The sequence below is a fragment of the Myiozetetes cayanensis genome, unplaced genomic scaffold (assembly GCF_022539395.1).
Source record: "Myiozetetes cayanensis isolate MyiCay16 unplaced genomic scaffold, myiCay2020 scf22, whole genome shotgun sequence".
Taxonomy (NCBI): Eukaryota; Metazoa; Chordata; class Aves; order Passeriformes; family Tyrannidae; genus Myiozetetes; species Myiozetetes cayanensis.
The window spans coordinates 8,061,453-8,089,251 of record NW_026087434.1 but is presented as its reverse complement, the minus strand read 5'-3'; the positions used below and the strand labels follow the sequence as shown (position 1 = coordinate 8,089,251).

The window sequence follows — 27,799 nt, the reverse complement described above, 5'->3', positions numbered from 1 at the left end:
GTTCAGTCCTTCAGTTTACATTGCAGTAAATATTTATGACTCCATATAACTGCAGTTCAATTTCCCCTTGTTTCAGGTCCAGATTTTCCCCTCTGCACATCTGGCCTTGCACCCAGAAGCTTTTATTCCTGTAAAAGATAAATTGGGGTTGGGATGACAGAGCAGTGGTTGCAAGTGAAGCGTTGCAGAGGGGTCTTGGTTGCTTTGGGCTCTTTGCCACCCTAAACAAAGGAGAGGATGACGTGCATTTCCATAGCCACCAGCTCTGGGATCTAGGAAGCTACATCCATGTATTGCCTCTGGGCATACAGTAAGGGCAGGAACCTGCAGAATTAATGTTGGCCTCTAGGAAACCTCATTCTGTGACTCAAACTTTCTTGTCCCATTGAAGGTGGTTATATGGCATTGGCATCCAAAAGTGCTCAGTGGGCAGCAATTCCAGGGCTTTGGAGCTGTGGGGGGTTTTTTATATGAGCCTGGTGTGTAGTCCCAGGTAAGCCAGTGAGGTGGGATTCAGAAGTCCCTCTCCAGCTCTCTTGGAGCCCCTTTAGGCACTGGAAGAGGCTCTGAGGTCTCCCTGGAGCCTTCTCTTCTCCAGAATGAACAACCCCAGCTCTCCCAGCCAGTCTCCAGAGCAGAGGTGCTCCAGCCTTTGGAGCATTTCCATGGCCTCCTCTGGACTTGCTCCAGCACCTTCACATTCTTCTTGTGTTGAGGGCCCCAGAGCTGGAGGTAGCACTGCAAGTGGGGTCTCAGGAGAGTTGAACAGAGGGGCAGAATCCCTTCCCTCGACTTGCTGGTCGCAATTCTTGTCCTGTAGCCCAGGACAGGGTTGGCTTTCTTGCCTGGCAGTGCACACTACTGGCTCACATTGAGCTTCTTGCCCACCAATATCCCCAAGTCCTTCTCCCCAGGGATAGTCCTGATCCATTCTCTGCCCGACCTGTATTTGTGCTTGGGATTGCCCTGACCTGGGTGCAGGATGTTGCCCTTGGTTCCACTGAACTTTGTGAGGTTCACGTGGGCCCACCTCTCCAGCCTGTCCAGATCCCTCTGGATGTCATCCCACCCCTCCAGCGTGTTAACCACACAAGTTAAGAATGGCGCGTCAGGGAAGTTACTCCCACTTCTGTTTCCTGCAACTGAATTTGATGAATTTGAAGGAGAGAGGTATTTGCTGACACTCACCATCCAGAGCAGCGGTGAGTTCCCCAGTCAGCCAGAAAACAGCCCAGAGCAGCTGGAGTGGAAGAAATCGGCATCGTGTTCCTCTCGGGCAGCCAGCTGTGCTCTGTACTTTGATTTGTTTCCAGCCTACAATTCACATTTTGCTAAGAGGAAGGAACTTCCCCGGCAGGGGTAGTACAGGAGAGGGTCCATTAGAAAGGTAGAGTTTACTGATGGAGCTTACACAGCGTATTTTTCATTCTGTGTGGGTGCTCGCAGGGAGGACGACGCCTCCCAGTTGTGTTTCAGCAGCGCTGCTCCTGCGCCCGCGCTGTTTGTGGGTCAGGTGCTTTGTTCACGAGAGGTCCCAAAGGGGTGGGAGGGGAGCAGGTGCCTCAGCTTTCCTGCTTCAGCCTTTGTCTGGCTGTGTGGCCGCCTGGAGCCGGCCGGAGCAGAGCAGGGGCAGGCTGCCAGGACCAGCTGCGGTCCAGGGCAGGCTTGGCTTTTCCATCCAAAAAGCAAGAGCACCAGCGGGCCCCACTTCTGCATCATCAGCAGCTGGCTGAGGATCAACCACAACTTGTCTCAGTGCTTTTTGGAAGGGTAGGGCGTAATTTTGGAGAGGCACGAAGCTCAAGGCCGGTTATCTGGGTTATGTTAGAAAGGGGCACTCGCTGATGTCATGAAACCTTCACTGGGACTGTTTGTCTTGTATTGTCTAAATACTTCTCTTGGGTATAAAGCAGACAGATTCCCATCCCAGACACTGTTTGCACCAGCTCAAGCCCCTTGTTCACCCATTATGATTTTGGTAGATGGGGGCCAGAAGCCACAGCAGGTGGACCAGTGTGGGCTGGAGATACAGGAGTGAGGTGATTCAAAGGTGCTGGTTGTGGTGTGAGCCTGTGATCTTTGGCTCAGGGCACAAGGTCTAGGACCCCACTGACCACACTATCACTGGACTGTCACACTGCCCAGGGCACCCGGGAGGTCTCTGCGAGAGCTGGTACCCAGGATTAATAAAAGTGGAGAGATTATAGTCTTACATTACAATATCAACAAGATAGTTCTTGTCTTATTTTGTTTTTTCCTGGACAAGGCCTTGCCTTTTGCCTTTAATAGTTATTGATGCTCTCATTTCATAGCTGGGGGAAAGAGAGCAGCTGAAATCTGTACCTTGAGCATTGCCTGTGAATCTGGGGATCCTTCCCCCTGGGCACTGAAATGGAAAGATGAGTGGCCAGGGGGGTGGAAGAGTTGAACACCCATAGCTGTGGGCACAGCTAAATTGACATTATCACTTTAACAAGGACAGCAGGATGTCAGCAGCGTTCACTAATTTGGGATGCTCCAAATTCACGGTAGATATGGCAGTAGATCTTACTGTTTCCCTCAATTGATTTAGTACTTTGCCCCGAGGACCAACTAACTCCTCTCGTTATGCCTGGAGTCTGTAAGAGACTGACTCTAGAAATTCATTTATGTGAAGTTGTGGGTTAACCAGAATAGTGGAAATAAACAAAAAGAAATGTCAAAAGCCGGGGGCTCTCCAGTGGAGCGTGCATGATGACTGTTACATAAGCTAATTCGGAGTGCTATAAAAACCATTAGGTGTGTGAGGGGTTTTTCCTCGGGGGAGAGCTGTCAGAACTGTCACACATCTGCAGCTCAGACATGGGCACCCCCGCTCACAGCACAGCCCTCCACGTGTCTTCGTGTTATCTGAGGAGACCGAGGGTGGGAACCCCTCCTGTAAACCTTGGTCCAGACCTTCAGCTCATCCTGCATCTGTCTGTAGGTCCCTGCTGGCATCCAGTGGGATCCGGGCTGTGCTTGCAGCACTTCTGGTCCAGCTGGAAGCTGGGGAGATTCACAACATCTCTTTGCGGTGTGATGTCAACATCTCTTTGATGTGTGATGAAATGGCCTCAAGTTGTGCCAGGGGTGGTTTAGATTACATATTAGGAAAAATTTCTTCACTGAATGTGTGGTCAGGTGCTGGAACAGGCTACCCAAGGAAGTGGTGGAGTCGCCATCATCCCTGGAAGTGCTCAAAAGTTGTGTGGATGTGGTAATTGAGGACATGGTTTAGTGGTGAACATGGCAGTGCTGGGTTAATGTTTGGACTCAATGATCCTGGAGTTCTTTTCCAGCTTTAACTGTCCTATGATTCCATGTTTTTAGCACAGACGTGCTTTCAGTGTGGTGGAGCAGCTGATGGGTTAACTGGAGATTGTGGTTGCAGCCTCATTGCTCTGGATGTGTCCTTAGATGAGGTCATACGAATTTCTTCAGGCAGCCTCTATTCCCCTTTGTTTAAAGCACCAAACTGGTCACTCCAGCTGTGCTGGTCTCTGTGCCAAAGTGTCCCTGTGCATATGAACCCCTCGGGCTCCCTGGTGACAAACCCTCACTTGACACATGTCCTCTTCATCACACATGTCCTTTCTTATCAGGAGGCCAGAGCAGCAGAGGGTGAAACTTGGTCACAAGACAGCTTGTAGAGCCCCTTCTGCAGCAGCACAGCTCTGTAGGTGATCCCAGCTCCAGGCAACAAGAAGTTAAAGCAGAAAGGCTGCTCCCAGTTCAGGTGCCTGGATTCCTGCACAGACACACACAGGACGGTGCTTGTGTAATGTTGACACGTGGACTCTGAGCTGCCTGGGAGAGTCCTGTGGGGCTCCCACGTGCTTCCAGCAGAGCTGTGTGTTACTAGCAGTGAAGGAGGGAGCGTGGGTGCCTGTGTGCACAGCTGAGAGATTAAGGAATAGTGATGGGTGCCATGGGCCTGTGCTGGTGAGGGGATGTTCTGCTTGTCCTGTTCCTTTACAACACCCGTGATTCATCTCCAGTTTCAACTACAATCTTTTTAATCCCAAAAGGCTACTGAAAGAAGTGAGGAGGTAGATCTCTTGGTGTTTTCTTCCTGCAGCACCTGGCACTGGTGGGCTCTGGTGTGAGGAATCCAAAATGTAAGATACAAATCAGTGGTTTAGGAGTGACCAGGGCTTTAGTGCTCAGTAACTTTTGGGGCTTCAGCTGCTGACTGTGTTTTGAGATAACAATTTTCCTCACTGGAGTGTGATGCAAATTTGTTGATGAGTGCTGAGGAGGTCCACAGGGTTCCCCTGGGGAAAGGAGATGTAGAAGTGCAGTGTGGCTCCTTCAGGACAAGAGCAGCAGTCCTTGAGCAAGGCTTTTTATCACCTCAGGACCAGACATCTCTGGAGGAAGCTTCTAGTGCCCTCTCAAAGAGAGCCTCACATCACCCTGCAGCAGAGGGCAGGGAAGCAGAATGGCAGTGGAGTGTGGTTTTGTCTTATTTGTCTCATCCCATTTTGAAGGATGGAGGAAAAAAATCTTGAGTCTTCTAGAGTAAAACAGTGTGCTGGGAGAGAAATATATTCATTATCATCTCTGCCAGCCCATATCCTGTGAGGGCACAGCTGTGGTGGGATGTGGGTGACTCAAGGGGCCTGGGCAGGTGGTAGTGAAAGGACACACTTCCACCCAGGGTGTCACTGGGCACTGGAGGAATGGGACAGCTATGGAAGTGTGAGTGTGCAAAGTAAAGAATCTAGCACCTTTCTGTTCAGGAATGGGGGAAAATGAATGAAAGGAGGAAGAAGGGCTGGTGAGTCCTGGCCTGCTGGTGTGTGTGTGCTAACTCATGAGTGTTGGTTACCTAAGAAGCTGTGTGTGGTCACATTTCTCTCAGTTGACTACGTGTGTCTCTTCCTGGTGTTTATTTTCCTCATCTTTTTGTTGCTGAAACGTCAGTTTGCAAATTGCTCTTGGGCACGTTGGCAGGCCAGCTCGTGGCTGCTCAGCTTTCCCTCTTCCCCCTCAAAGCCTGGTGTCCCTCACCACGTGGGCAGGGAGCAATTCCCGAGCCCTGGCTGCCCACCACAGGCATCTTCTGAGCCTCCAAGGCCAGTGCCTCCAGTGGTGGCCGGTGTTTACCAACCCCCTAATTGCACCTTAGGCAGAGAGAACAGATTTACTCCTTGCTATATTTATCTGGTGTCTAGGACTGCAGGAGAGACTGCCCTTTGTTGCGGGGATGGCTTGTTTGGAAGGCAGCTCTGCAGTGGGGTTAGTGGATAAGGCACTCTAGATGTTCAGGGATGACCTGCAAAGAGTGAAGTCTCTCACAACAAATGCCATGAAAGCAGCAAGTGAACTCCAAGAAAAGCACCAGTAGCAAGAGATATTCCTGACTGACCAACTCAGTGGAGAAATCCTTCCTTGGTTTAATTTTTCTGTAGTTTGATTTCTGGTCAAAAGGGTGTTATGATGTTCAGAGAAATGTCCAGGCCTGGATGATTCTGCTGCTAAATGAAAATATGGTCTACTGCACAGTAGTGGAGCTTTTTATTTCCTTCAGTGGGTCGTTCTTTCTCCAGCAAGGGGAACTTAAGGTAAGATGATGGTGGTGTCTCATTGCTTCATCCTGCCGAGGCAGCGTCTCTCTGTGTTGCAGTACAATAACGTGGTGAAATCCAACCCTTCCTGTGGCTTTCCCAATAGACAGAAATACTTTGAAAATCTATGTGTTAAGAAGGTAAAACAAACACCTCAGCAGTTTTGTTGTTGCTGGAGGTCTCCCCTCCATGCCAAGGAACTGAGTGTTGCATCCCACTCTCCTGTGCTGCCCATGGGTAAAGTGCCCAGAAATTGTGCAGCTCTTCAACTGGATCAAATTGCCCAGAGTCACGTGCAGCCTGGCCTTGAACCCCATCTAATCTGGCCTTGAACACTTCCCTGGGCAACCTGTGCCAGGGCTGCACCACTGTCACAGGGAAGAATTTCTTCCTGATACGCTGACAGAGGGCAAGGGTTAGATTAGGTGAAGGCATTCCCCTGTCACTCCATGTTCTTGTTCCAAAGTCCTTCTCCAACTTTCTTGGAGCCCCTTTGGGTACCAGAAGGGTCTCTTAGGTCTCCTGGGAGCCTTCTCTTCTCCAGGAACAACCCCGGCTCTCAGCCTGACCAGAGCAGAGGAGCTCCAGCCCTCAGAGCATCTTTGTGGTCTCCTCTGGGCTTGCTCCAGTAAGGACAAATTATGTTGGGGACCCCAGAGCTGGACACAGTGCTCCAGGCTGGGTCCAGAGCAGAGAAACAAATACAGCAGTGCCCAGTGGAACCTTGCCTCCCTCCAGCAACTGCTTGGTGAGGAATGACCACAGACTGTCAGGTATAGAGTAACCCCCTGTTTTGGGGTCTCAAGGAGAGAGTTGTGGAAGATAGAGTGTTGAGAGGGCAAGACTGATGGTGAGGAGGAGTCCAGGAAGGAAAACATAACCAGGGAATCGTGGAGGAGTTAATATTTATCCAAAACTCCCTGTGCTGTCCTGGGAGGGTGAGGGTCCAGCCCTGCCTCACCCCTCGCTCTGCCCTGCCAGCTGCTATTAATACTTCACCACATGAGTGTTAAAAGTGTGAGCAGAGAGCCTGGGGAGGATTTGCAAGGGATTTCTGGCAGTTTGAGGCTTTCAGGCAGGCAGGTTGAGAGCTCTGACAGGGACTGTCCTTAAAGATATATCCATCCACAGGATGGGACAGGACACAGGGGCACTCTGTAGGTATCAGGCTGTGTGGGATTGGGACAGGAGGGGGGATGTGCTGCTGCTGCCTTGACATCCTCTGCTGCAACTGCCACACGTGCTCTGGGTGGTGATGAGCTTTGTGTGCTGGGCATGGTCTATGGCTTGGGAAAGGTAACAGCCTGGGAGGATATGTGTGATCTGTGTTCCTGTGTTGAACAAACACAGGTTTTCATAAGAAATAGCCAGGGAGTGGCAAAATAGTGCTTGGCAGCAAATGTGGAGCAGCTGAGAGCTGCAGCCCAGGGCAGGGCAGCTCCATGTCTGCCCAGCTGGGAGAGGGATATGGAGTGGGGAGGCAAAGAAACACCTGGCAAAGAGCAGGGCAGCAGCATTCAGAGGGTAAGTACCTCCCTTGGAAAGAAGAGGATCTCCTTGGTTGGTTTTACTGGTTTTTTTCAAACAAAAAGGAGAATTTTAGCCAGAGTTTTCTTTCTTCCCTGTCCTCAAGGCTCATATAAATGTAAATGAAAGGTTCTTGGAGCAAACAGTCCATGGAGGCTCAGATATTGTCATCTGCTGGCTGGGTCCAGCCTGGGGGTAAATGGCATAGAGGGAATATAATGGAGTAACACTTGATTGCGCTGTTTGAGTTGGGACCTGTATTTCCTCATGTGAAAATGCTTCATTGAACATAATTTGATTTAGGAATGCTCCACTCTGCTGCTCTGTCCCCCCCTCTGTGCTCTCCTGCCAGCTCACCAGCACTGCAGAGAGCTGAGCTTGTGAAAGAACCAGTTGAATCCCCATCTTTCCTGCCTCTCCAGGCCCTGGAGGTCTTTGGCTGCTCTGGCTGCTTCCTGACACCTTTGTCAGTGCAGTCTGAACCTCTGATCCCTGCACGGACTTGCAGAGCTCACCTTCCCAGCTCTGCTCTGGGGTTACAAGGTGGTACCTGGCTGGTTTGCTAAACCCTGGCTGGCTGCGACTGTGGGACTGCATGGCTGAACTAGATAGGAAAGAAAATAACTCTTCTGTTGGATCAAATGGCAGAGGAATGTAATCCCAGTGTAAAACTAGAGAGGCAGGCAAGGAATTGCAAATAAGATCTACGTCTGTACCACAGGGGCCACTGCTGTGGCTGGGGACAGTGTCAACAGTCCTAAAGCCCCTCCTGCCTGCCCACTGCTGTCCTGGGATCTGTGCCACATCCATGGTCCCTGCTTAGCTACGTGTTCATGCACAAGGAGCAGGTTATGGCTTGGCAAAGGGCTTGGGCGTTGCTGAGTGAGCCTCAGAGAGGTTTGAGAGAAAGAAAATGCAAGCTGAGCCTGGAGCAGGGCTTGGTTTACTTTCTTTTTTGTGATTTCCTTCCTTGCTTTCTCTGCACCTGGCAGAGCTTCCTGCTGGCTGTCACTGGTGGGAATGTCCAAACCTGCGAGGGAAAGCTTGTGCACCCTGTGCCAGTCCCCATGAGCACGGGTGGCAGTGGAGCCAGGCTCCTGCTTTGTTTCAGATTCTTGTTTGCAAGTGGAAATTTGGTTTATTTTTGCACCAGATAGTGGTGTTCAATTGCATTAATCATAGTTTGGATTCACTTCCCTGAGTGCCTCATGGTGATCTGCCCTGCAAGAAATGGTGTCTTTGTCATTCCTAATCATCTGGGTATTGATGGGTTAAAGTCTGGAGGCTGAAATGTGTGCTGCCCCCATCCCTTCCTCCTTTCCATTCACCTTCTTCCTTTCTCCATCCTTCCCCTGAGTTTTTCCCTTCCTCTCCAGCCTAAGGAGCTTGGCAGTAAGGCTGCTTGGTGGAGGCAGTGCAGTGGGTTTTGTGCTGTATGGGGCTGTGCAGCTCCCCTATGTCCTTGCTTTGTGTTCTGCACCTTCTAGATCTCAGGCAGGAAACGTGGTTTTAGCCTGTTAATGGGAAAACATTGCTTATTGTCCCCTCTAAAGCCTTGGGCTCTGGCAGCAGGAACATAAAGAACTTAAACAGCAAACAGTGGATGAACAGGAATTTGGGAAGGAATCTAAACCTTCTTGCCCAAGGAATAACCCACTGGGGATTAGAGAGAAGCTTCCCAAAGCACTGGACTGTCCTGGGGCTGCCTCCCACCAGCTCCCTGCTGTCTGTTGGGATGTGCAGTGGTTGCTGTTGGCTGGAGGGCCTGGTCTGACCCCATGGCTGGGTACTGGCTGTGTTCCTCCCTGTGCTTTGGGGACAGTGCTATTCCATCAGCTGCTGAACAGGAGAAATCCACAATATTGAAAAAAATTATAATGTAGATCCAGACTGTCCAAAAGATCCAGTTTATTCATCCAGCTGGGAAACAACCTGTCCTTCTGCCCAGGGTATGAGAGGAGTGCCAAGCTCTGTCACATCCATCACACTTAGGTTTTTCCATGTGAACTGTGAGTGTTTGGGGGCAAAAAGTGTCACAGGCACTGTGCTGATCATACAAGGGTTCTACCAGCACACCTGGCCAGTGGAGCAGCTGTACCTTCCCTCCTGGCATCTGCCATCCCTGCCCTGGGGATGTGGGATGGACGGCTTCTTTGCCAAGCTCTGGGGATGCAGGCTGTGCCCTCACATCTGCCTGGGTGACTCAGGCTCCACACTGTCACCAGGGATGGGCGTGTGATGGCACAGGAGGGCTGTGCAGGGTGGTGTGGGCAGCGGGCAGCGCCTCCTTGGAGGTGCTAACACAGCGTCCCTGCTGCCTGCCCGGGCCACCAGCCAAGGGGAAGTTTCCAAGCGGGCCAGCTCACTGCTGCAGCCACACATCCCTCCATCCCAGACGAGGAGAGGAGGATCCGGCACCGGGCTCTGCAGGGCTGCCCTGCTCCCTCTGCACCCCTGTGCCCTGCCCGGGCATCACGGGGAAGGCGAACTCTGAAATCCCACTTTCGCTCCGCTGCGGGACCAAGAAGAAGACCAAGAGCTTCTGCTCAGGCCAGGGACTTTCACTATCGCTTTTGGCAGGCTGCAGAAATCCTCCCGATCGCCGGCTTGGCGTGGGGAGGAGGCGAAGCAGGGGCTCAGTGCCAGGGCCGTCGGCAGAGCTCTGCGAGGGCTGTGCGGGGCCAGTAAACATGTGCGGCGCTCGGGTCCCGCCTGGTAGCAGCAGCAGCAGCAGCCCGTGATGCTGTGCTTGGAATGAAGTCAGCCTTCATCAGCCGAATAGTTTATGCATGAATCGAAACTTCAGACCTGGCAGGGTGGGGGGAACGTGCAGGATCTGCGCTCTTTTGGAATGCTGGAGCCAAGGAAGGAGGAGGGGATAGAGGAAATAGCAGGAAAATAAGACTGGGGAAGCGGGGAGAGATTTGAGAAGCTGGATGAGTTGTTCGCTCTGTTATTGTGAGGAGCCAAGTTTCCTTAAGCATCTCCTGGTGGATATTAAGAGGGAGCTGTGGAGGCTGGAGCATTCCCCTGGACACTCTCATGCTGTAGCTTTAAGACTGTTTCACAGAGGACTCGGGATTTCCAGTTTTCCTGTGCCTGGTGGAGTATTTCAGGGAGTTACAGGATTTTTCGGGTCATGTACCCCCTTTTTCTTTCTTCCTCCTCCTTTCTCTTTCTCTCTTACTCTTCTTTTTCATTTCAAAGAGACAAAGCTACTTCAGTTTGGAGCACAAACATATGATCAGCACATGGAAATGTGGTAATTTGGATGCATTCATGATTGCAACAGATTGAAGAAATTAGACCAGACAAAGAGCTTTTTTTGGAAGAGGAGGAGGAGGAGGCAAGGCAAGGAGGGAGGGAGAGTGGGGGAAAGAAGGGGACGCCACCGAAAAAAGGGACGGCCGTGACACGCGGATGCTAAATATATCCCGTAGTAATGGAGAGGGACCGGATTTCAGGTAGGCTATTGATCTTTTAATATGTTATATTCTGCCTCTGCCCTCCTACCTTTCTAGCAGCTTCTGCACTTTAAGAGGAGGAACAGCCCCTCTGCGAGTGGATTTCAGTCGATTCCTTTATTTATTTCCTTTTTTTCTTTCTTCTTCTTTTTTTTTTTTTCTCCAATGCTTCCCTTCTGCAGTTCTTTCTTTTTTTTTTTTTTTTTTTCTTTTTTTTTCCCCCATCCTGCTGAGCCCTCGAGACAGACGGTGATTCCAGCAGAAGCCGAGGGGGGCGAAGGGGGAAGCAGGGGGGAAAAAGAAACTGCTTTCTAGGTCTGGATTTCATTTGAGTCTCTCTCTCTCCCCCTCTGCTCCCATGTGCCGCACGGCGCGGGGGGATGAATGCTGAGCCTGTTAGCTCAGAGCTGCGAGCCGGGAAGAGGGAGGAAAATAGCCGAGCTCTTGGCATGGAGACGCAGTTCTGCTCTGAAGGTTGGCTCCTGAGTGTGTGTGTGTGTCTGTGTGTGTGTTGTGGTGGAGCTTTTCCTGCTTGCCAAAGCGTCTTCCCTCGGTTTTTGCCCTCCCATCCTGCCTGGCTGGGCAGGAGCTGCCGGCGTGTTCCACGGCTGGTCCCTGTGTTACGCCACAGCAGCAGCGTGGGCTTCACCTTGCTGGCCATGAGTGGGGGGAGGCTGGAAGGGGGAAGCAGAGGAATGAATAACTCCATTTAATTCCCCAGTTTCCCTGCAAATCCTGCCCAGTGGTGCATGTCTGAGCGGTTCCAAGAACTGCTCCCAGGTACGCTGAGCCTTGGGGAAGCGGTGAGCTGTTTCGGGAATGGCCATGAGCGTGACTGTTTGCTTCCAGCAGCAGGGAGAGAGGGGACAGGCAATGTGGTGTCACCCGCAGAGCTCACCCTCTGCATGCACGGGCAGGGTGATCAGGGTAAGAGAGGGAAAGCCAGGGAGGGGGTGTCTGTGCCCAAATTGGCAGACCTGGTGGGTGTCCCTTCTCCCACCCCCATGGCACAGCAGCCCCAGAGAGGCACAAGGCCTCTTCTCCTGGGCGTTCCCAGCCGGCTGCTGGGCATTGGAGCTGGGAGGGAAACCACAGGGATGAGAGGAAACACTCAAGCCAGGGTGGAGCGAAGCTGTGGCCAGGGAAGGCTGCTCCCATGGCTGGCCCATACCAGATTCTCTGTGCCCCATCCAGGGATGTGCTGAGAGCACCCAGTGCCTCTGGATAAGGACTTACCTGCAGGACCACCCTTCATTCCCCACTGCTTCTTCAGGGCATGGATGGCACCTTCTCATCCCTCTTGCTTCTGCTTTCTCCTCTGGTTTGAGCCACTTCAAAGCATTCCTGAGAGCTGCTCGTAACCCAGAGCCTGGTGGGTGTTTCTGCAGCCTGGGGCATTGGGCTGGAGAGCCTCTGCCACTGGGTAGGAGGGATGTGGGGGAGACGAGGGGCAGTTGGGTCCCACTGTGGTTTTGCCTTTCCTATCCTCGGTGCAGCGCTGGGTCCCCTTCCTCCACACAGAGGTGGTGGGGGGGCTCTGCAAAGTGTCACTGGTTAGAGAGGGGACTCCCTAGTGATGTGATCCAGAGCTTTTTGTTCTGAAAGACCATAAAAGATGAGTTCCTTTCAGGCTGCAGACGCTGCTCAGCTGCTGCAGGGAGCACAGAGCCCTCGTGGGCTGGTTGTCACCCACTCCCGCAGGGTGTGCAGCACCCGGGGAACCCACTGGCAGGAAGACCCCAAGAGTCCTTGAGCAAAGATGCAAGAGCTCTTGCTAGCACCCAGGAGCAGTGTTTGCAAAAGGCTGATGTCCGAGGGTGTACATGATTCACTGACCTCTACTGGAACTGGCTTTGCTGTGGGTGGCCAAGATGCAGCTGAGCTGTGGGCAGGGGGGCAGGCAGGGATGCAGAGGGGCAGGCAGTGGGGAGGGCACGTGGTTGTGTTTTTGGTGGCCTGGGCCAAGTGTACAGAAGTGTGGTGTGTGCCTCCACCTCAGGTGGTTGTGCCTGGGGGCTCGGTGCAGGATGATGAACAGGACTGCTCTGCCCTCCCTCACACACGGGTGGGTTGGGTGCTCTGTGGGACCCCGGAGCCGTGCAGGCCATCCCAGTGGTGCTTCTGATAGGTGGATCCAGCATGAAGTATGGGATGGGGGAATAAGTGGGATGAAGGGCAGGTCTCAGATTTGTTCCACAGGTCCCTGCACAGGAGTCAGCTCAGGCAGGGAAAGCTGCTCGGCCAGGGCAGAGGGGGGAACGATAAACCACATGTGGGAAAACTGTGCTCCAGGAGACTCTGGGCACAAAAGTGACAACGGTTGGATGCAATGATTTTAGGTGTTTTTTCCAACCTAAATGGTTCCACGATTCTCATATCACCAGGCCATGCTGTTGATCCCAAATCCATGGCATAGCATGGATCCATGGTCCTGCTGCTGCTGGCACGGGAGCAGCTGTGCCAGCTGATGTGCTCCAAGGGTCCCACAGGGCTGTGGGCTCTGGCATTGCCCCACTGGTGGAGGAGAGGAGCAGGGAGCAGAGCTCAGGCTGCCCCAGCACAGGCAGGGGGACAGCTGGGCCCTGGCTTTGGTGACTGGGAGATGACTCAGATGAAAGCAGATCTGTGCTGTGCTGGGGGCCTCGTCCCAGTCACTGCTCTGGCCCTAAACATGCTTTCAATTAATCCTTGGCTGTGGGTGGGATGAGCTGACTCCTGATCCGAGTGTGGGGCTGCCGGATGGGGCGAGGGCACTCCAGGGTGGGTGGGAACTGGGCCTGGGCTCTTCTTTGAGCACAGCTTTCCTACAGCTGCTGGAGCTGGGCATGGCCTGAGGGGTCTCCTCTGCTCAGGGAAAGCTCAGGCTTTCCTTCACAGAATCCTTGACTCAGAATCCTGGTTTAGGTGATGACAAACACCCTGTGCTTCAGGGGAAGGCATTGAAGGTGTGAGATGATGCTGTGGGTCTGTGCCTGGTTCACTGCCAGCTCTGGGGCAGGGAGGGTCTTCCTTGGTCTGTAAAAAGGCGCCAGTCTCAGCACCTGTGGGTGCTGTATAACAAACACAATCTCACAGAACCTGTTAGTCTCTTTTAATCCAGTTAAACCGTTTCTCACACATTTCTAAGAGTTAATACTGCATGAAAGGCATCAGCTCTAAATTAATTTGTTTGCAGGCATGCCTCTCCACTCATTTCAGGGCTCTGGGTGCTCCTCACATGCTCCTCCTCCCTGCAGTGCCAGGTTGCGCTGGTGGCAGTGGCCTGGAGATGGCTCTCCTGTCTTTCCCTAGCAGATGGCTCTTTTGCCTAGCCGGGATCTCTCCACAAAGCCTCAATTGTGAACACCCCGGGGTCTCTTTGCCTCTTCTTAAAAGGAAAGGGTCTGAAGTGCCCTGAGCAGTGGGGTTTGGTTACTGCGATGGTTGGGGTGAAAGGATGGCAAAGGAGACCTGATCTCCCGGGGAAATTATTAGTGTCACCTTCGAAACTGCACTGGGAAAACTCATTGTAAGAGTTAACAAATGATGATGAATGGGTGGTTGTGACACCTGACTGCAGTGAGTGGCATGTGTTAGGCAGAGCCTGGCAGCTGGGAGGGCTATGGGTGTATAGAAAGAGGGATTAACTGCTGATTAACCCACTGGTGATCACTCTTTGTATCCACTATGGGTACGTTTGTGTGTGATATTCGTAGTTTAACATGGGTTTATACATCATACTGAGCAGCAGGGATACAGGCCCTGTTTGCAGGGGCTGGGCAGGGATGACAGGGCCTCTTTGGTGCCCTCAGAGCCACCCAGAAAGCACCCCATTCTGAGACTGAGCAACAGGAAAGGCAAGTAGGGACCCTGTATGTGATTGCTGGAGATATGAAGGGTTGCTGTGAGGGAATGCAGTTGTTTCTTCATTATTTTTTAAGTAGAAGTTAATCTTTATTATGCATGTAGCAGAAGGATTGATTCTGATCTCTTTTACTGTCTTTCACATCTCAGGTTTCTTGACATCCTTGTTATTCCTAGGAAATGGCAGGTAAAAACCTAACACATTTCTTTTTAGTAGTCTTCTCACAGCTAGGCACCTTGTTTATCAGACATGTTTCTTTTTCCTCTGGCTTGCAGCGTGTCACACACACACAAGGCAGCAGGTTGTGCATTTACAGTCTGGATGGTTCCACCTCCTGTCAGATCCCACTGTGTTCCCCTAGCCCTGGCACTCAGGGTCACCTTTCTGTCTGTCCTGTTGGTGGCTGATGGTTTGTCCATAACCCTCCCTTCTGCTGTCACTGTCCTGCTGCTCATGTCCCTACCTGGTGCTGATGACCCCCATGTCCTGCTGCAGTATTTGGTGCCCTGTAAAACTCCCTGACAGCTGTTTTTTTCAGCCAAGTGTCTTGTTGAAGCATTTACCTTCACCCCAGGTGTTCTGCAGTAACTTGTTGTGGCTGTGGGTTTTGGCCTGTTTAACAGTAGGTCCATGCAGTCCCTCTCTCAGGGAAGGGTCTGGGTTTGGTGAGGCTGTGGAGCTGCCTCTGCAGATGCTGTGTCCACAGTTTGCTGCTCCCAGCCCGCTCTTGGCTGCCAGCTCCGGCCTGGCCTGGGGATGCATTCCCGCAGTTGTCTGAGGCATGTCAAGGTATGAAGCATTATCCATTTCCTGATGTCTGCTCTTAAATCTGCTGGAAATTCTGCTCATCTCTGTTAAATATGGTCCCGCTGTGGGGCACAACTCATCCCTGCCCTGACAGCACAGGTAACGCTCCTCGACACCGCTCCGCTCAACTTGGCTAACCCTGGGGCAGGAGCTCCTTTGCTTCCTGCCCTCCTGCTTTGTGCTTTGCTGCATGACTTGGAGCCTCCCAGCAAAGTGATTCCCATGCTGCTGGGGTGAGGGAGGACGTTTCTCATGCAAGTCAGGGCTCTTCCAAGGTCCAGCATACCATAATGCTGAGTAGGAACAAGTACGTAGTTAGGGAAGTATGTCTGGGTCAACACATGTCTTGTGTTCCCTTAATGATCTCAGAAGCACAATATCTGTGTCCTGTTGGCTTTTCCTCACAGTACTTGCAGCTGTAACTAATGGACAGAGTAATTTGTTAGAGAGCAGTGATGCCTCGTGCTGTGAGTGCTGTAACTGGGCTCTGTGGCCAGACCCTGGCATTGTGTGGGCAGCAGGGAAGGTCCTGGTAGGTAGCAAGTCCCATTTTAGGAGCAGTCTTATACCTGCTTATGAGAAAATATAGGTGAAATTTCTTGTTCTGCCTCAGACTTTCTGTAAATCATGAGGAAAAGGCAATTGTGCTCCCATTCTCCTTTGGTTTTGGGTAAGGACCTGATGTTTGGGTCTCTGTTGGTGAAGGGGGCTGCACCAGTGCCCACCTTCATGGGGAGCTCAGCAGTGCAGCTGGAAACTCAGAGCTGTCCTGACACTGCAGCAAAGGGTGCTATGAGTCTCCAAAACAGAGGGAATGTGGGATCTGAAGCTGTTCCATGCAGGTTATGAGTGCTTGGTGGGTGCTCTGGACAGCTGATGGAGACAGCATCCTTTATGTTTGTGCTTCACCGATGTCCATGGACAGTGACCCGTTTACAGTGGAGTTTTTGGGCTATAACCACTGCTTCTTCCAAACAGTTTGTGTTTGCAAGGGCAGCTTCTCCCTTCCTAAGCACCAGCACTGAAAAGTAATTTCCCTGTGGCTGAGTAAGAGTCTTCAATCTCTCCTCTAGCATTTCAGGCTGGTGGTGTTATACTGATTGATCCTGTGCTGGCACCCAGGTGCTGCAGCCCTGCCACAGGATGTCTGTGTGAGCCTGTGCTGCTGGATGGAGCTGTTGTTTGAGTGCAGGTGAAGTGAAATAGCCCTTCAGTGTAAGGTTTGAAAGAGTTTTGGGATACTGATGCCAAGAGTGTTGTTAGAGACTTATAAACAGCTCTGGATTGTGGCTCAGGGGGAGAATGGGCATGGTTTTACAGGTGAATAAAATGCATTAGCTTTACGAGCAAATAATCACACAATAAATCAGAAAGTGTACTTTTTCATGGAATCACAGCCCAGATTGGAAAGGATGCCAAAAGATCCCCTAGTCCAGCCTTTTGTGGGAGAGGGAGCCTAGGTGAGGTTATCTGGCACAGTCCTCAATCACATCTTTGAAACTTCCAGCAGTGGGGACTCGGTTACTATGTCCCTGGGGAGCTTGTTCCAGTGATTGATTGATCTCACTGTAAAAAATGTCTGTCTTGTATCAAAATCAAGATTCTTTTTTTTTTCCCCCATGGCCTAGTCCCTGTAAAGTTGGTGCTGCATCAGCGGATCTGCATTAATTTTGTGATTACATAATTATAAACTAAAGTCGTTGTCCTTGAAGCAAATTCTGGTTTCCAGTAAAAGCAATCTGGTGGGGGCAAAGTGTGATTGCTTGAATGCAGGAGTTTGGGGGAGCCTGCCATTACCTCTGCAGCATCTCCAGGTTGCAGCTTTGACCATGATGTAGCTCGAGGCTGTGGAAATAAAAGCGTTTTTGCATTTCATTACAGGCTGGCTGGTCTGGAAAACGTAACCATATCACCAAGACAAACTAAGCTTAATCTCCAACACATTGGAGCTGTGAAATACTCATATTTTGGTGCTTTTGTTGCCTGAAATGGCATTTTGAGGAATCAACATTAGGTTTGGAGAAGTGGGGTCAAGGCACAGAAGTGGAGGGCATCCTCTGGTGTGGCTGCTGATGCAGGAATTGGTCCATATATTCTGAAAGGAGACTCTCCATGACTCCCCCAGTGCTTCACAGCTTGCTAACCTGGGCTAGTGTCTGTAGACACTGGCAGCATCCTCTTGCTGGCAGCCCATCCTGTGCCAGCTGGCACTGCCTACATGTATGTAACACTTTCTCCTTTCCTTCCCAAGGGTACAGGATATGGGTTCTTTATTAGTTTCAGATACTTCTTCTTTCCAGGGTTATGGTTTCAATGTCTTAGTCCTGGTGATGAAGGAGGGGCTTTGGTGCCTTAGGCCTTGCTGAGGAGAAGAGAGGCTGGCATGGGGGGTTTGGGGGGCTGTCCTTGGTAGGTGCTGGCTGAACATCTCTGATGAAGTGTGATGATGTGTGTTTGAATCCATCTGGGTGGTTTAGAGGAACAAATGGAAGGAGTTGAAATCCTGAATTGGCAGGAATGGTTGCTTTGAAGGGACACCAAGGAAGCTGAAAAGCAGGGACCCCAGCTCTGGTCAGAGGTTTTGGGTGATGATTGCCATGAGTGTAACTGGAGGCAAATCCTGATGACTTGCAGGGACATTGTAAATGTTACTTTACAAGATGACTTGTAAAGAGTGGATTGCCTGGGGCTGCACAAGTGATCAGCCTTCAGATCTCCTACCTTCCAGTCCAGAGACCTGTTTCCTTGACTACACCATGTGTAAAGGAGAGAGAAGAGGCTTTTTTTAGCTGCTTCACCTGACCTTTGCAAACCTATTCCCTGTAAAGAATATCCAGAAACCCTTTGCTGCTTTTTTAGCACATTTGTGAAGGGGATCCCTGCATCAGAAACATCTTGGTTGGCTTCACTAAGCACCTGAATGCCTCTCAGAGAGCTGTACCTGCTGGTGCCCGGTGACTGAGACCCCTCTGGGGTCATCCTGCACTTCAGCAGCTGTATCCCGGCAACTCCTGGTCCCTGATTTCCAGTGGGCGAAGGGCGGATGTCAGCATCCCCAGAGGCTTTGTTCTTCGTCTCTTTGACTCACGCGTCCGTCACTCCCGGTGACTCATCCCCATCCCCAGGGATGCACCGGGGCTGGGAGCGGGGTGCCAGGGGCCAGGCGGGGGTGGGACCCCGGTCCCGGCTGCAGGACAGGGATGCGCGGCCACGGGAAAGGGCGGTGCGGGGCTGGCGCTCCCCTCGGGGGTGGTGAAATTAGGTGGGAGCTGCCACGTTCCCTGCCCAGCCACAACCTCGGGAGGCAGGAGCGGCCGGGACGGGACCATCGTGGGGCTACGGGGGCTGTCTGTACCCCTTACCCGCAATCCCTACCCCGAACCCCCTGCCCCAGCCTCCTTTCGGCCTCCCCCTGTGTGCATCCCCTGCCCGCATCCGCATCGCTCATCCTCTGCCCCGGGATCTCCCTGCACCCGCCAGCGACCCGCTTGAATTTCACCTCTGAAAGGCTGCGTCTGGCTGTAAAAAACAAATGACTGCTGAGGCTTACAGCCGGCGAGAGTAAATTCTGATTTATGTGCTTATGTGGAGGGATTTTATTCAGTAAAATAGATGGGTATTTCTCACTGTTGTTGCTAAAAACATCAAGGTGCCCCACTCCTAAAAGCGTCAGGGTTCCCCTCTCCTAAGCTGATCTGTTCTTTGGCACAGCTTTTATTTACTAGTGAGTCAGGATTTAAGCTGCAGCAGGAGGGAGTATCTCGTGGCAGTTAAAAGCGGAGCTGTCGGAGGCCTTTTCCTGCTCTTCCACTAAATCGCTCTGTACCCTTGCGTAAATCATTTAACACGTGTGCTCTCACTTCCTATATGGAAAATGAGGTAGATGCTTTCCGCTTTTCACTGGCACTTCGGGATCCGCCGCTGGACAGCTGTGAGGGATTTGTCATGATAAAGCTGGGAATTTGACCCTTTGAGGTGCCGGCGCCCCCACGCAGGGCTGGGATGAGGCTCCCCGAGGGGTGGAGGCAGCGGCTGGTGCTAATCTGAGATGTGGGGATGGGATGCAGCTGGACATCATGCTGGAGACACAAATCATTCTTACTGGATCTGTCTCTGCTGGGGAGCGTGGGCCAGAGAGCAGAACATGGGAATTTTTCTCAGGTGGCAGTGTCCATGCCTCAGTCATTGCAAGTGCAGGCATGACTTCCTCCAGGGGGGTGCTGGTGCTGCCAGTGCCGTGTTCACAACTGGAACACCTCTGAACACCAGCTGATGTGTCTCTTCTCTACCCACTTATCAGCCAAAACCATCTGACTCTCCTCTGTTCACTGAGGCAGTGGAAGGGCACATAAACCTGTTCATCCTTCCCTGCTGTCTTCTACTGAAACCTTTAAACTTTGCCCTCTCTCCCCCTGGAGATGACAATCTTCTGGTATGGACCTACTGTTTCCCCCAGATTGCCCCCCAGATTCCCCTTCCCAAACCTGAAGCAGTTTTGCTTAATTGTTTTCCTTCTCCCTGTGGCTTCTCTTGGCTCTGTGGAGTGACAAGGCTGGAGCTGCCACTCCAGAAACGCTCACCAGGAGGGCTCAAGTTTCAGTAAGTGTTCACAGATTTGTCAAGATGGAGGCAAGGCAGGTGACCTTGAGAGCAGATGAGCTGTTGGACCATGAAGAGATGGACTTCAGCACCTAAAATATTTCAAGTTTTCTTCCCTCTCTTGCATTTTTTTTTCTCCATTCAAGTGGATCAGACCTGATTTTAGCTGCCTAAAAAGCCCTGGTTGACATCTGTATTGACAACTGCTCCCCAGGGAAGGGAGCCCTGTTGGAAGCAGCTGTGGCTGGTGAGTGGTTGGTTGCTTTGGGGTGGGTTTTTTTTCCAGAAAATATGAAGTTCCCGGTGGGTGGAGAGAGAAAGTGAACTATGAAATTGTATGTGTCGTGCTCTCCATTGAAACACACCCTGGGGAAGGCATATCCTCCATAAACAGCAGTATTGGCCACGGACCAGGAAACCCTTCCCTCCCCACTCCCCTCTGCAGCAAGAGCTGAATGCTACAGGCAGTGTTTTTATCCAGAAAGGCTGTTCCTGTTCTTGTACCTCTTCACCCCTGGGGACACCCACTGGCGTGGTCTGTTAAATTGAAGGTTGTGCTTCGGGGTTCTCTCTCCTTTGCTCATCAGTTTGTTCCAGCAGACCAGTGGTACTGGGCCCTATGCTCAGGCTTCTTGCTGGTTGTGCTGTGAGAACATGGGGGGTGTTGCTGAATCTCATGTGAAGCCCTGAGAACTGGCAGAGGTGTGTGGTTTTAATGCCTGCTCCATTGGTCTTGGCTGTACAGCAGCTGGGGTGCTAAAACTGGTCTTTTTTCATAGTTGTTCCCCAAATTGGGTAAGACCACCTTTGGTGCCCTCTACTCGCCTCTGTCACAGCTCCACAGCTCCCTTACCATCTCGAGGCTACTCAGAGAACAGCCCTTTGTCTGCAGCTGGAGAGGAAACTTCATCTTTCCCTGTACAGAGGCAAGAAGGTGACAGCCAGTGGCACGGGGGACCGAGGGGTGGAGGAGGGGGATGTGTGACAGTGGATGATGTGGAGGTGGTTTGGTCGTAGGAGCTGAAGGGCTGTGAAGCAGCTGCAGGGATGATGGCAGTGCTGGAGACCTGTGAGAGGAAAAGGTGGAGTGTTTTGGAGAAAAAAAAAAACAGAGAGGCAGGAGGAGGGGAATCAGGAGGGCTTTGAACAGCAGCGGGGGGACTCAGCCTGAGCTCTCCCTTTCTGGGCTCCACACCTTCCTCCCCCTCCTCTCACTGCCTGTGCTGTTTCCTGTTGCAGACCAGCAGAGACCTGGGCCCTGCTGCATCTCTGGGAAAGCTCAGACTTGCCTATTTGCCCAAGATTTGCTCATTTACCATACTCAGTGCATGCCCCATCCCTGGCAGCGTTCAAGGCCGGGTTGGATGGAGATCTGAGCAGCCTGGTCTTGTGGAAGGTGTCCCTGGCTATGGCAGGGGGGTGGGGACAAGATGATTTTTTCCAACCCAAACCATTCTGTGATTCTGGGAGGGCAAGAGGAGGTTTATTTTGCTGCTTGTTACTCACAGAGCGCTGTGAATCCAAACAACAGACTGATACTGTGGCACCCATTTTTCTGCATTTGAAACGGTTCATCCTACAGCCTTAAGTATCCATCAAACCTGAGCAATGTGCTCCTTTTCCTTTGAAAAACTCCCTCTTGCTCAAGGCTGAAGGTTGTTTTGGTGGCTGTCAGTGCCCTGTGTCTGGTGGGAGCCCCCTGTACTGCCCCAGCAGCAGCGAGTGCTGCACAACATAAATCATTGGAAATCCGGTTCTGTGTCGGATGAACTGTTCAAAGGCACCTTGGTTGTGCTCAGGACATTCTGCTGGCAGATTTTCCCATGAAAAAAAAAAAAAAAAAGTTCTAGCTGATGACATACCAGTGCATCCGAAGTGTAAGCTTTTCCTGTCCAATTTCACTGCTTGTGGCTTAAAATCCAGTGCAAACCCAAGGCTAGCTTGAGGGGGCAGAGGTTGCCTGAACTTTAGCAGAAGTTCATGTTGTGTTTTGGGTTGCAATTCGGGTTGCTCCTTCCCCCAGCTCCAACGACCCCTGCATCCCTTTAGGAGCTGATGCAGAGTCTCGTGCAGCTGTGAAGGACTGGCAGAAGCAGGACTGTTCCCTAATTGCCTCTGGCCATCTGGGAGAAGCTGTTTGAGTTAATTGAACTGCCTCTCGTGCTTCCTTCTCTACTTAAACATTAAAAAGGAACTGCATTAAAGTGTGTAGGTCAGCAGTGTCTGGGGATGTGTGCAGTGTGGTAATATGTGTGAGGATGGCTAAGATGATGCACGACGTGTGGAGGCATCATGTCAATCCAAAACCCACGTACCTCTGCTGTTCCCACCTCTGCCTGGCTGAGGTCCTCAGCTCCAAGTAACTGTCACATGTTTCCCTCCAGTTCCTTTAGATCTTGGCTTCCAGGTCCCTGACTTGCTCTTCATTGCCTTTAGGATGCTTTAAGTTTTTTTCTTGTTAGAAAAGTGAATTATGGTCAGGAGCTGCTTTCCAAGGCAGACTGGTGCTTACAAATGAGATGTAATTTTTTTTAAACACAGATATGTCAGATCCATCATCCAAATAACCCATCAAAAATATTCCCTACATAGCCCTCTCCTCAGTATTGCATGGACAACAAAGCCAGGCTGGTTTTCAGTCCTTTTCCTGACTTGGAAAAGAAACTGTTTTTCAAAACAAAACAGCAACCAACAAACCTGGTGTTTTCCAGCAGAGATGCAGAATTTGCTCTGTGGGGAACTGGACTCTCAGGAAGCGCTGGAAGTGGCCACTTGGATTTAATACAGTGCTCATCAGCTGTATCTGTTGTGAACAGGAACACCTTATTTTGCAGAGACTTCATTATTTTCCATTAAATAGGAAGTTGCCCTTTTGGTATTAAGAGTTAAAGGCAGATTCTCGACTGACACGGGCTGTCGGGGCTCCACCAGCTCCCGCAGCTGAAAGTGTATTCCCTGGCAATCCTGCTGCGCTTGGCGTTTTCCTCGGGTTATATAAACATCCTTCCTTTATAGATGAGGCCAGGACATGCAATCTGCAAATTGCTGACAGTCCCTTGCAAGAGGCAGAGCTGCCCCAGAAGCTTCAGCAGCTCTGTGACATCGGGAGGGGATGGGAGCCACCTCGGGCAGAGCAAGGCCGTGGGGATCTGGCTGTGGGGTGTGTGATGTGGCTTTGGGTCAGCCCAACGCCCACTGCTGCTGCTGAAGAAGTTGTTGGGAACTGACTCAGACACAGCAAGAGGCTCAGGCCAGCAGGGCTGGGGTACCTGCACAGGGAAGGTCGTCCTCAGGAGTTTGGACTTGCTTGTGTGGCTCCACCTGAGTCTGTCACCTCCTTAAGCCTTCCTAGTCCCCTCTTGCAGATGTGACTCTCCATCCGTTCAGGATGCTGCAGGAACTGGACCTGCACTCCCCCTGCACCACAATCAGGTTTTTCTCCCTAGGAAGGCGTAGGAGTTGAGGTTTATCTCCGTACTGGCAGGCAAAGGAGGATGCCACACCTCTGGGAGCTTTCTGGGGCTGGGTGGAGCGGGAAAGTGGAGAGCAGCAGGACGTGGGCTTTGAGGAGTTGCAGTTCACGGGCTTGCCCTGAAGCCAGGGCACTTTAAGATTTCCAGGGGCCCTGGGGAAGGAGAGTAGCAATAAATCTGGATCATACATGACAGTCCCTGGCCCTTCAAGTGATTTCTGATGCCTTGTGCTCTTTTGACAACACATGGAACAACAGGCTCTAATCCACAGGGGCTTTTCTTGGCTCTCAAGCTGGGACAGTGCTCACTGTCAGTGGGCTTGGCTTGAGGAGCTCCCAGCTCTGGGTGTGAAGGTCAGAGGGAAAGGAAGCAAAAGCACAGCTAACACATAGTGGAGCCCTTTCACAGCCAGGCTGGGAGATTTTGTTCTCCTCATATCTGAGTTCTGGATAGCTTGTTGGGTGATGATGTGGTTGTTCCTGTGGGATCTTCCAATGCCGCTCCAGGAGAGCTGTACAGCTCCCTCAGGAGAAGCACTGAAGGGAAACAGAGATCAAGTACATCCTGTAGATGCTGATCAGGTCTAATTGCTGAGGGTGGAAATTCATTCTTGTGTGACTGGTATGGGCTGGGGAAGCCCTTGTGATAGCAGAAAGATACAGATGTGCAGTCTGTCCTTGGATATGGTTGAAAAACAGAGTTATCTTCATGTAAAAGATCAGGAGTGGTAATGAGATGCAAAGAGATCCTTGTCTTTGGGATGGGAACCTTCTCTGGAAGCCCCAGACAGTGTGGGGCTGTAGAACTGTGTCTGGATTGGTTTCTCCCTGGATTATGCCTATTTCATCCCCACTAGCCATCCTTCTGCTGCTTAATGTAAACTCCAGTTAAACCTTCCCAAGCAAGCCCCTGGCTGTTCCGTGGTGTGTAGAGGCTGTGGCTGATTCCTTATGAGGGGTTTATTTTACTTTATTCCTTTCTCAGAGGCTGTGCCTGTTTTCTTCTGAGATGAGGGATTTATTCTGTTTTATTCCTTTGTCAGCCTTCCTTGAGTTCTTCCAGCTCTTCTCTCTATCAGCCAGAACCCTGCAAGATGTAAAAGGAATGCACTGTCTGCAAAATGCTTTTTTTAATGCCTAATTCAAGAAAATAAAGAATTGTTTGAAAGTGCCACTCTGCCTCTGAGGAACAGGCATTGCTGGGGCTGTGTGAGGGAGACCACCTGGTCCTCGGGATGGGGATGGGGTGTCTTCATATTCTCAAATCTATAGATGCTCCACACATCTGGCGTGTGAGAGCTGGGCTGCACTGTTTGCCTTCTTTAGCAACTGGAATCAATCCAGCCTGCCAGTTCCTGCAAAGCTCATCCTGTGGTTTAGTGGATAATACTGATCCTTGTTCAACTCCCACACTTTTGTGCCTTTCAGGCGGGTAGAGAAGACTTTGCAGAGCTTGTGCTGTGCTGGGATTCCAGTTCACTGTGGAAGGCAGCATGAATATTCATTATGCTGTGGAGTGCTTGCTCCATAGTTTTAATAAAATGTTTATGACTACACAGGAATGACCATGGAAATCTATGGCAGGTTGTGGCTGCTCAGCAGGTCTGAGTGATGTGAGGTGGCGGCAGTAGCTGAGGAGGAAGGGTTGAACTTCACTTTAAACTCAGTGAAGTGTCTTCAGAAGCGCATTTACAGGAGTTTGACTTCTGCTGACATTGTCTCCTCCTCTGCCAGGGCGAGTGTTTCGTGTCAGTCCCTGACTGCAGTCACTGCACGCTTGGCTGAGCCCAGGGACCAGGAGCTGCACAAACCTGAGTTCCCTCGAGCGCTCAGCAAAGCTGCTGAGCGAGCAAATCAGAGTGACAGCCAAATCAAGGCAGATCCGTTAGGGATGAGCACCCAGGCTTTGTTCTGGGACTGCACCAACATGACTGAAGGTGAATCCAAGTGTCCCAAACCTAATGCTGTCCTCAGCAGACTGAGGAGGCTCTGATCCCTTTGCTGGTGTGTTCACATCTCAGCTAACGAGCAGCTTGGTGTGGTTGGTGAGGATGTTTCCTGTTCACAGTGCTGGCACAGCCCCTCTCTGAGAGGTGCAGAGGGGACGTGAGGCAAGAGGGTCCCTTTGAGCAATTAGTGGCGTTGATTTTTGGTGCTAGTTTGTCCACCAGCCTCTGTGCCCTGAGAGGCAGCAGGACACAGACATGTACCTTGGATAGGTTGGACAGGTCTCAGAGCAGCATTACCTAGTTGAAGATGTCCCTGCTTGATGCAGAGTGTTGGACTAGATGGCTTTAAAGGTCCCTTCCCACCTAAACCATTCAGTGACTCCATGACAGCGTGAAGAAATGGGTCTGCTTGTCCAAAAGTTGGTTTCAGATGGACCTTACCAAAGGTGTGGACATGGAAGGTTGTAGGTACCTCTGACATGAGGGTGCTGTGGCTGCTCCACAGCACTGGCCTCCATCTCTGTATGGAACACTGATGGAGGTGTTTGATGAAGATGGGAAGGAGGTTTGGCTGAAGAGCAGGACAGCACAGAACAGAGGGGAGTTTGCGAGTGAGCCTTGCCTTTGTGCCTGTGCTCCTGTCTCACCTAAACCCGTGGATACGTAGAAGATAGATGAGGTGAGCGGGTTTTGGTATGACTGCGGCTGGCAGCAGACACAGATCATGGATTAAACACGTGGGTTGCAAGAAAGGGGCTTTCTTGAGGCAGACAGAGGGGCCTGCTGTTGCTGTGCAGCCCTGTTCATCCCTGGCCCGATGCTAACAGCATTATCAATGTGTTTAGATGAAGCTTGGCTGCAAAATGGCTCATCGTGCTCAAGGTTTTTCAAGTGAGTCTGTAGCTTTGCTAAATACTCCTTTTATTGTGCTGCCAGAGGCTCTCCCAGAGGCCAGTAGAGGAGGTGGCCTGTTTGGCCACAGCGATATCTGGACCGGAGATTCAATTCCCGCATGTCTTAAATCTGTCTACAGACTGGCAAGCGACCAAGTGGGCATCTCTTTCTGCAACGAATTGGCTGTTTATGTGCAAATTGGCCTCTAGCTGCTTCCACCATGCCTGGCTCACCAGAGCTGCACGAGAGCATTGTGCTTGCAGAGCTCAGTGAGCGCCTGGGCTGTGCAGGGGATGGTGACAACGGGGACAGCCCAGCCCTGCTTCTGGGTCAGGTCACCATCTCTGGCTCTGAGCAGGCAACTGGAGCTTCTCTGGGCTGTTAGCATTTCTCTGCAGTGTAGGAATTGCTGTCCAGCCTCCAGCTGGCAGGAAATGCTCTCCCAAGTTACAAGCAAGCGCTGTGGAGAAGGTTTGTTTGGAAACCACCTACAGTAGTGGAGCGGAGCTGCAGATGAGATGCCCCTGGTAGGGATGTGCAGACCTACGGCTGGAGCTGGTGGCAACAACATGTGTCTGCTGAGTGATTAAAGGCCTTCTTGTCAGGAGGGTCTTGCTGATACATCAAGGCACAGGTTTTTGCAGGATAGTGCTCCCCAGGGACCCCAGCACTGGATTGAGGCAGCAGGGCAGTTTTATTTGACTCTCAGGAATGTTGTCTGGTTGATAAACCAACCACACTGGGGGTTCTGTGCCTTAGGTTTTTTTGTGTTTGTTTTTTTTGTTTTGTTTGTTTGTTTTTGTGTTTGGTTTGTTTTTTTGTTTGTTTGTTTGTTTTCTGGAGGTGTGGGGAGAAGGGAGGTGTGTAGGGACAGAGCTCAGGTGTGGTAGCTTGTTCCTTTGTGTTAAGGTAAACATGGCTGTGTTGGTCTATCTGTGCTTACTTGTGTGGGAATAACAACATCCCTTGAGCTTATAGACACTGCCAGTCCCTGCTGAACGAGAAAGGCTGATGCTTAATGCACTCAGCGCTTTCCTCCTGTCGTTCCTTTATAAGGAAAAACATTTCGGATTTAGTTCCTACCTTATTTTAACTTCTCGTAAACAGGGACTGTTTAATTCTGCTGGTGGAACATCTAGTCCAATACTCCCTGTCCTGATGTGGTTATTCTAGACTTGGAAAGATGAAGTATTAACAAAAGTCAGCTCAGTGAGGCTGAGCTCACCGGAGAGCAGTGTGGATGATGGGGTGGTAAATGGTGCCTCCAGTCCAGAGATGGCAGATGAGCACCATATGATCTCCATGTAGCTTGATGTAATGGCAGTGACCCCATCTCCTTGGAAATGGGAATTTGCTCTGTTCCCCTTCCCTTGCTGGGCTTGGCTACAGGTGTTATGGGTACAAACAGGATGGGCTGTGTGCGGGCAGAGATAGCCCAGCCCTGGCTGTCACTGCAAGGGAGCAGGGCCAGCTCTGCTCCTTCAGGACGTTTGAACTCTGCTGTCCTCATCTAGAAACATGAGTGTCAGAGCTAATTGCCCAATACCCTGCAGCAAAATGCTCTGTACAACTTCCCCAGGAAGGGCTGTGCCCCATGGCTGGTGGCAGTGCAGGCACTGCCCAAGTGCCTCCGAGTTTTGCCCTACTCTGAG

The 27,799-nt window shown here is 51.4% G+C and overlaps 1 protein-coding gene across 2 annotated transcripts in view; it reads left to right on the top strand.

Annotated features, from left to right (window-relative positions):
• Positions 1-27,799, top strand: part of SEPTIN9 (septin 9) — a 134,297-nt gene that overhangs the window by 26,335 nt on the left and 80,163 nt on the right. The window contains exon 1 of one of the 2 annotated variants that reach the window (XM_050319168.1): positions 10,498-10,582. The exons of the other annotated variant lie outside the window; for it this stretch is intronic. Coding sequence (XP_050175125.1) covers positions 10,561-10,582 — 22 coding nt within the window. The 5' untranslated portion in view covers positions 10,498-10,560. Of the gene's footprint in view, positions 1-10,497; positions 10,583-27,799 lie in introns of those variants that run through there. 2 annotated transcript variants of the gene reach the window in all.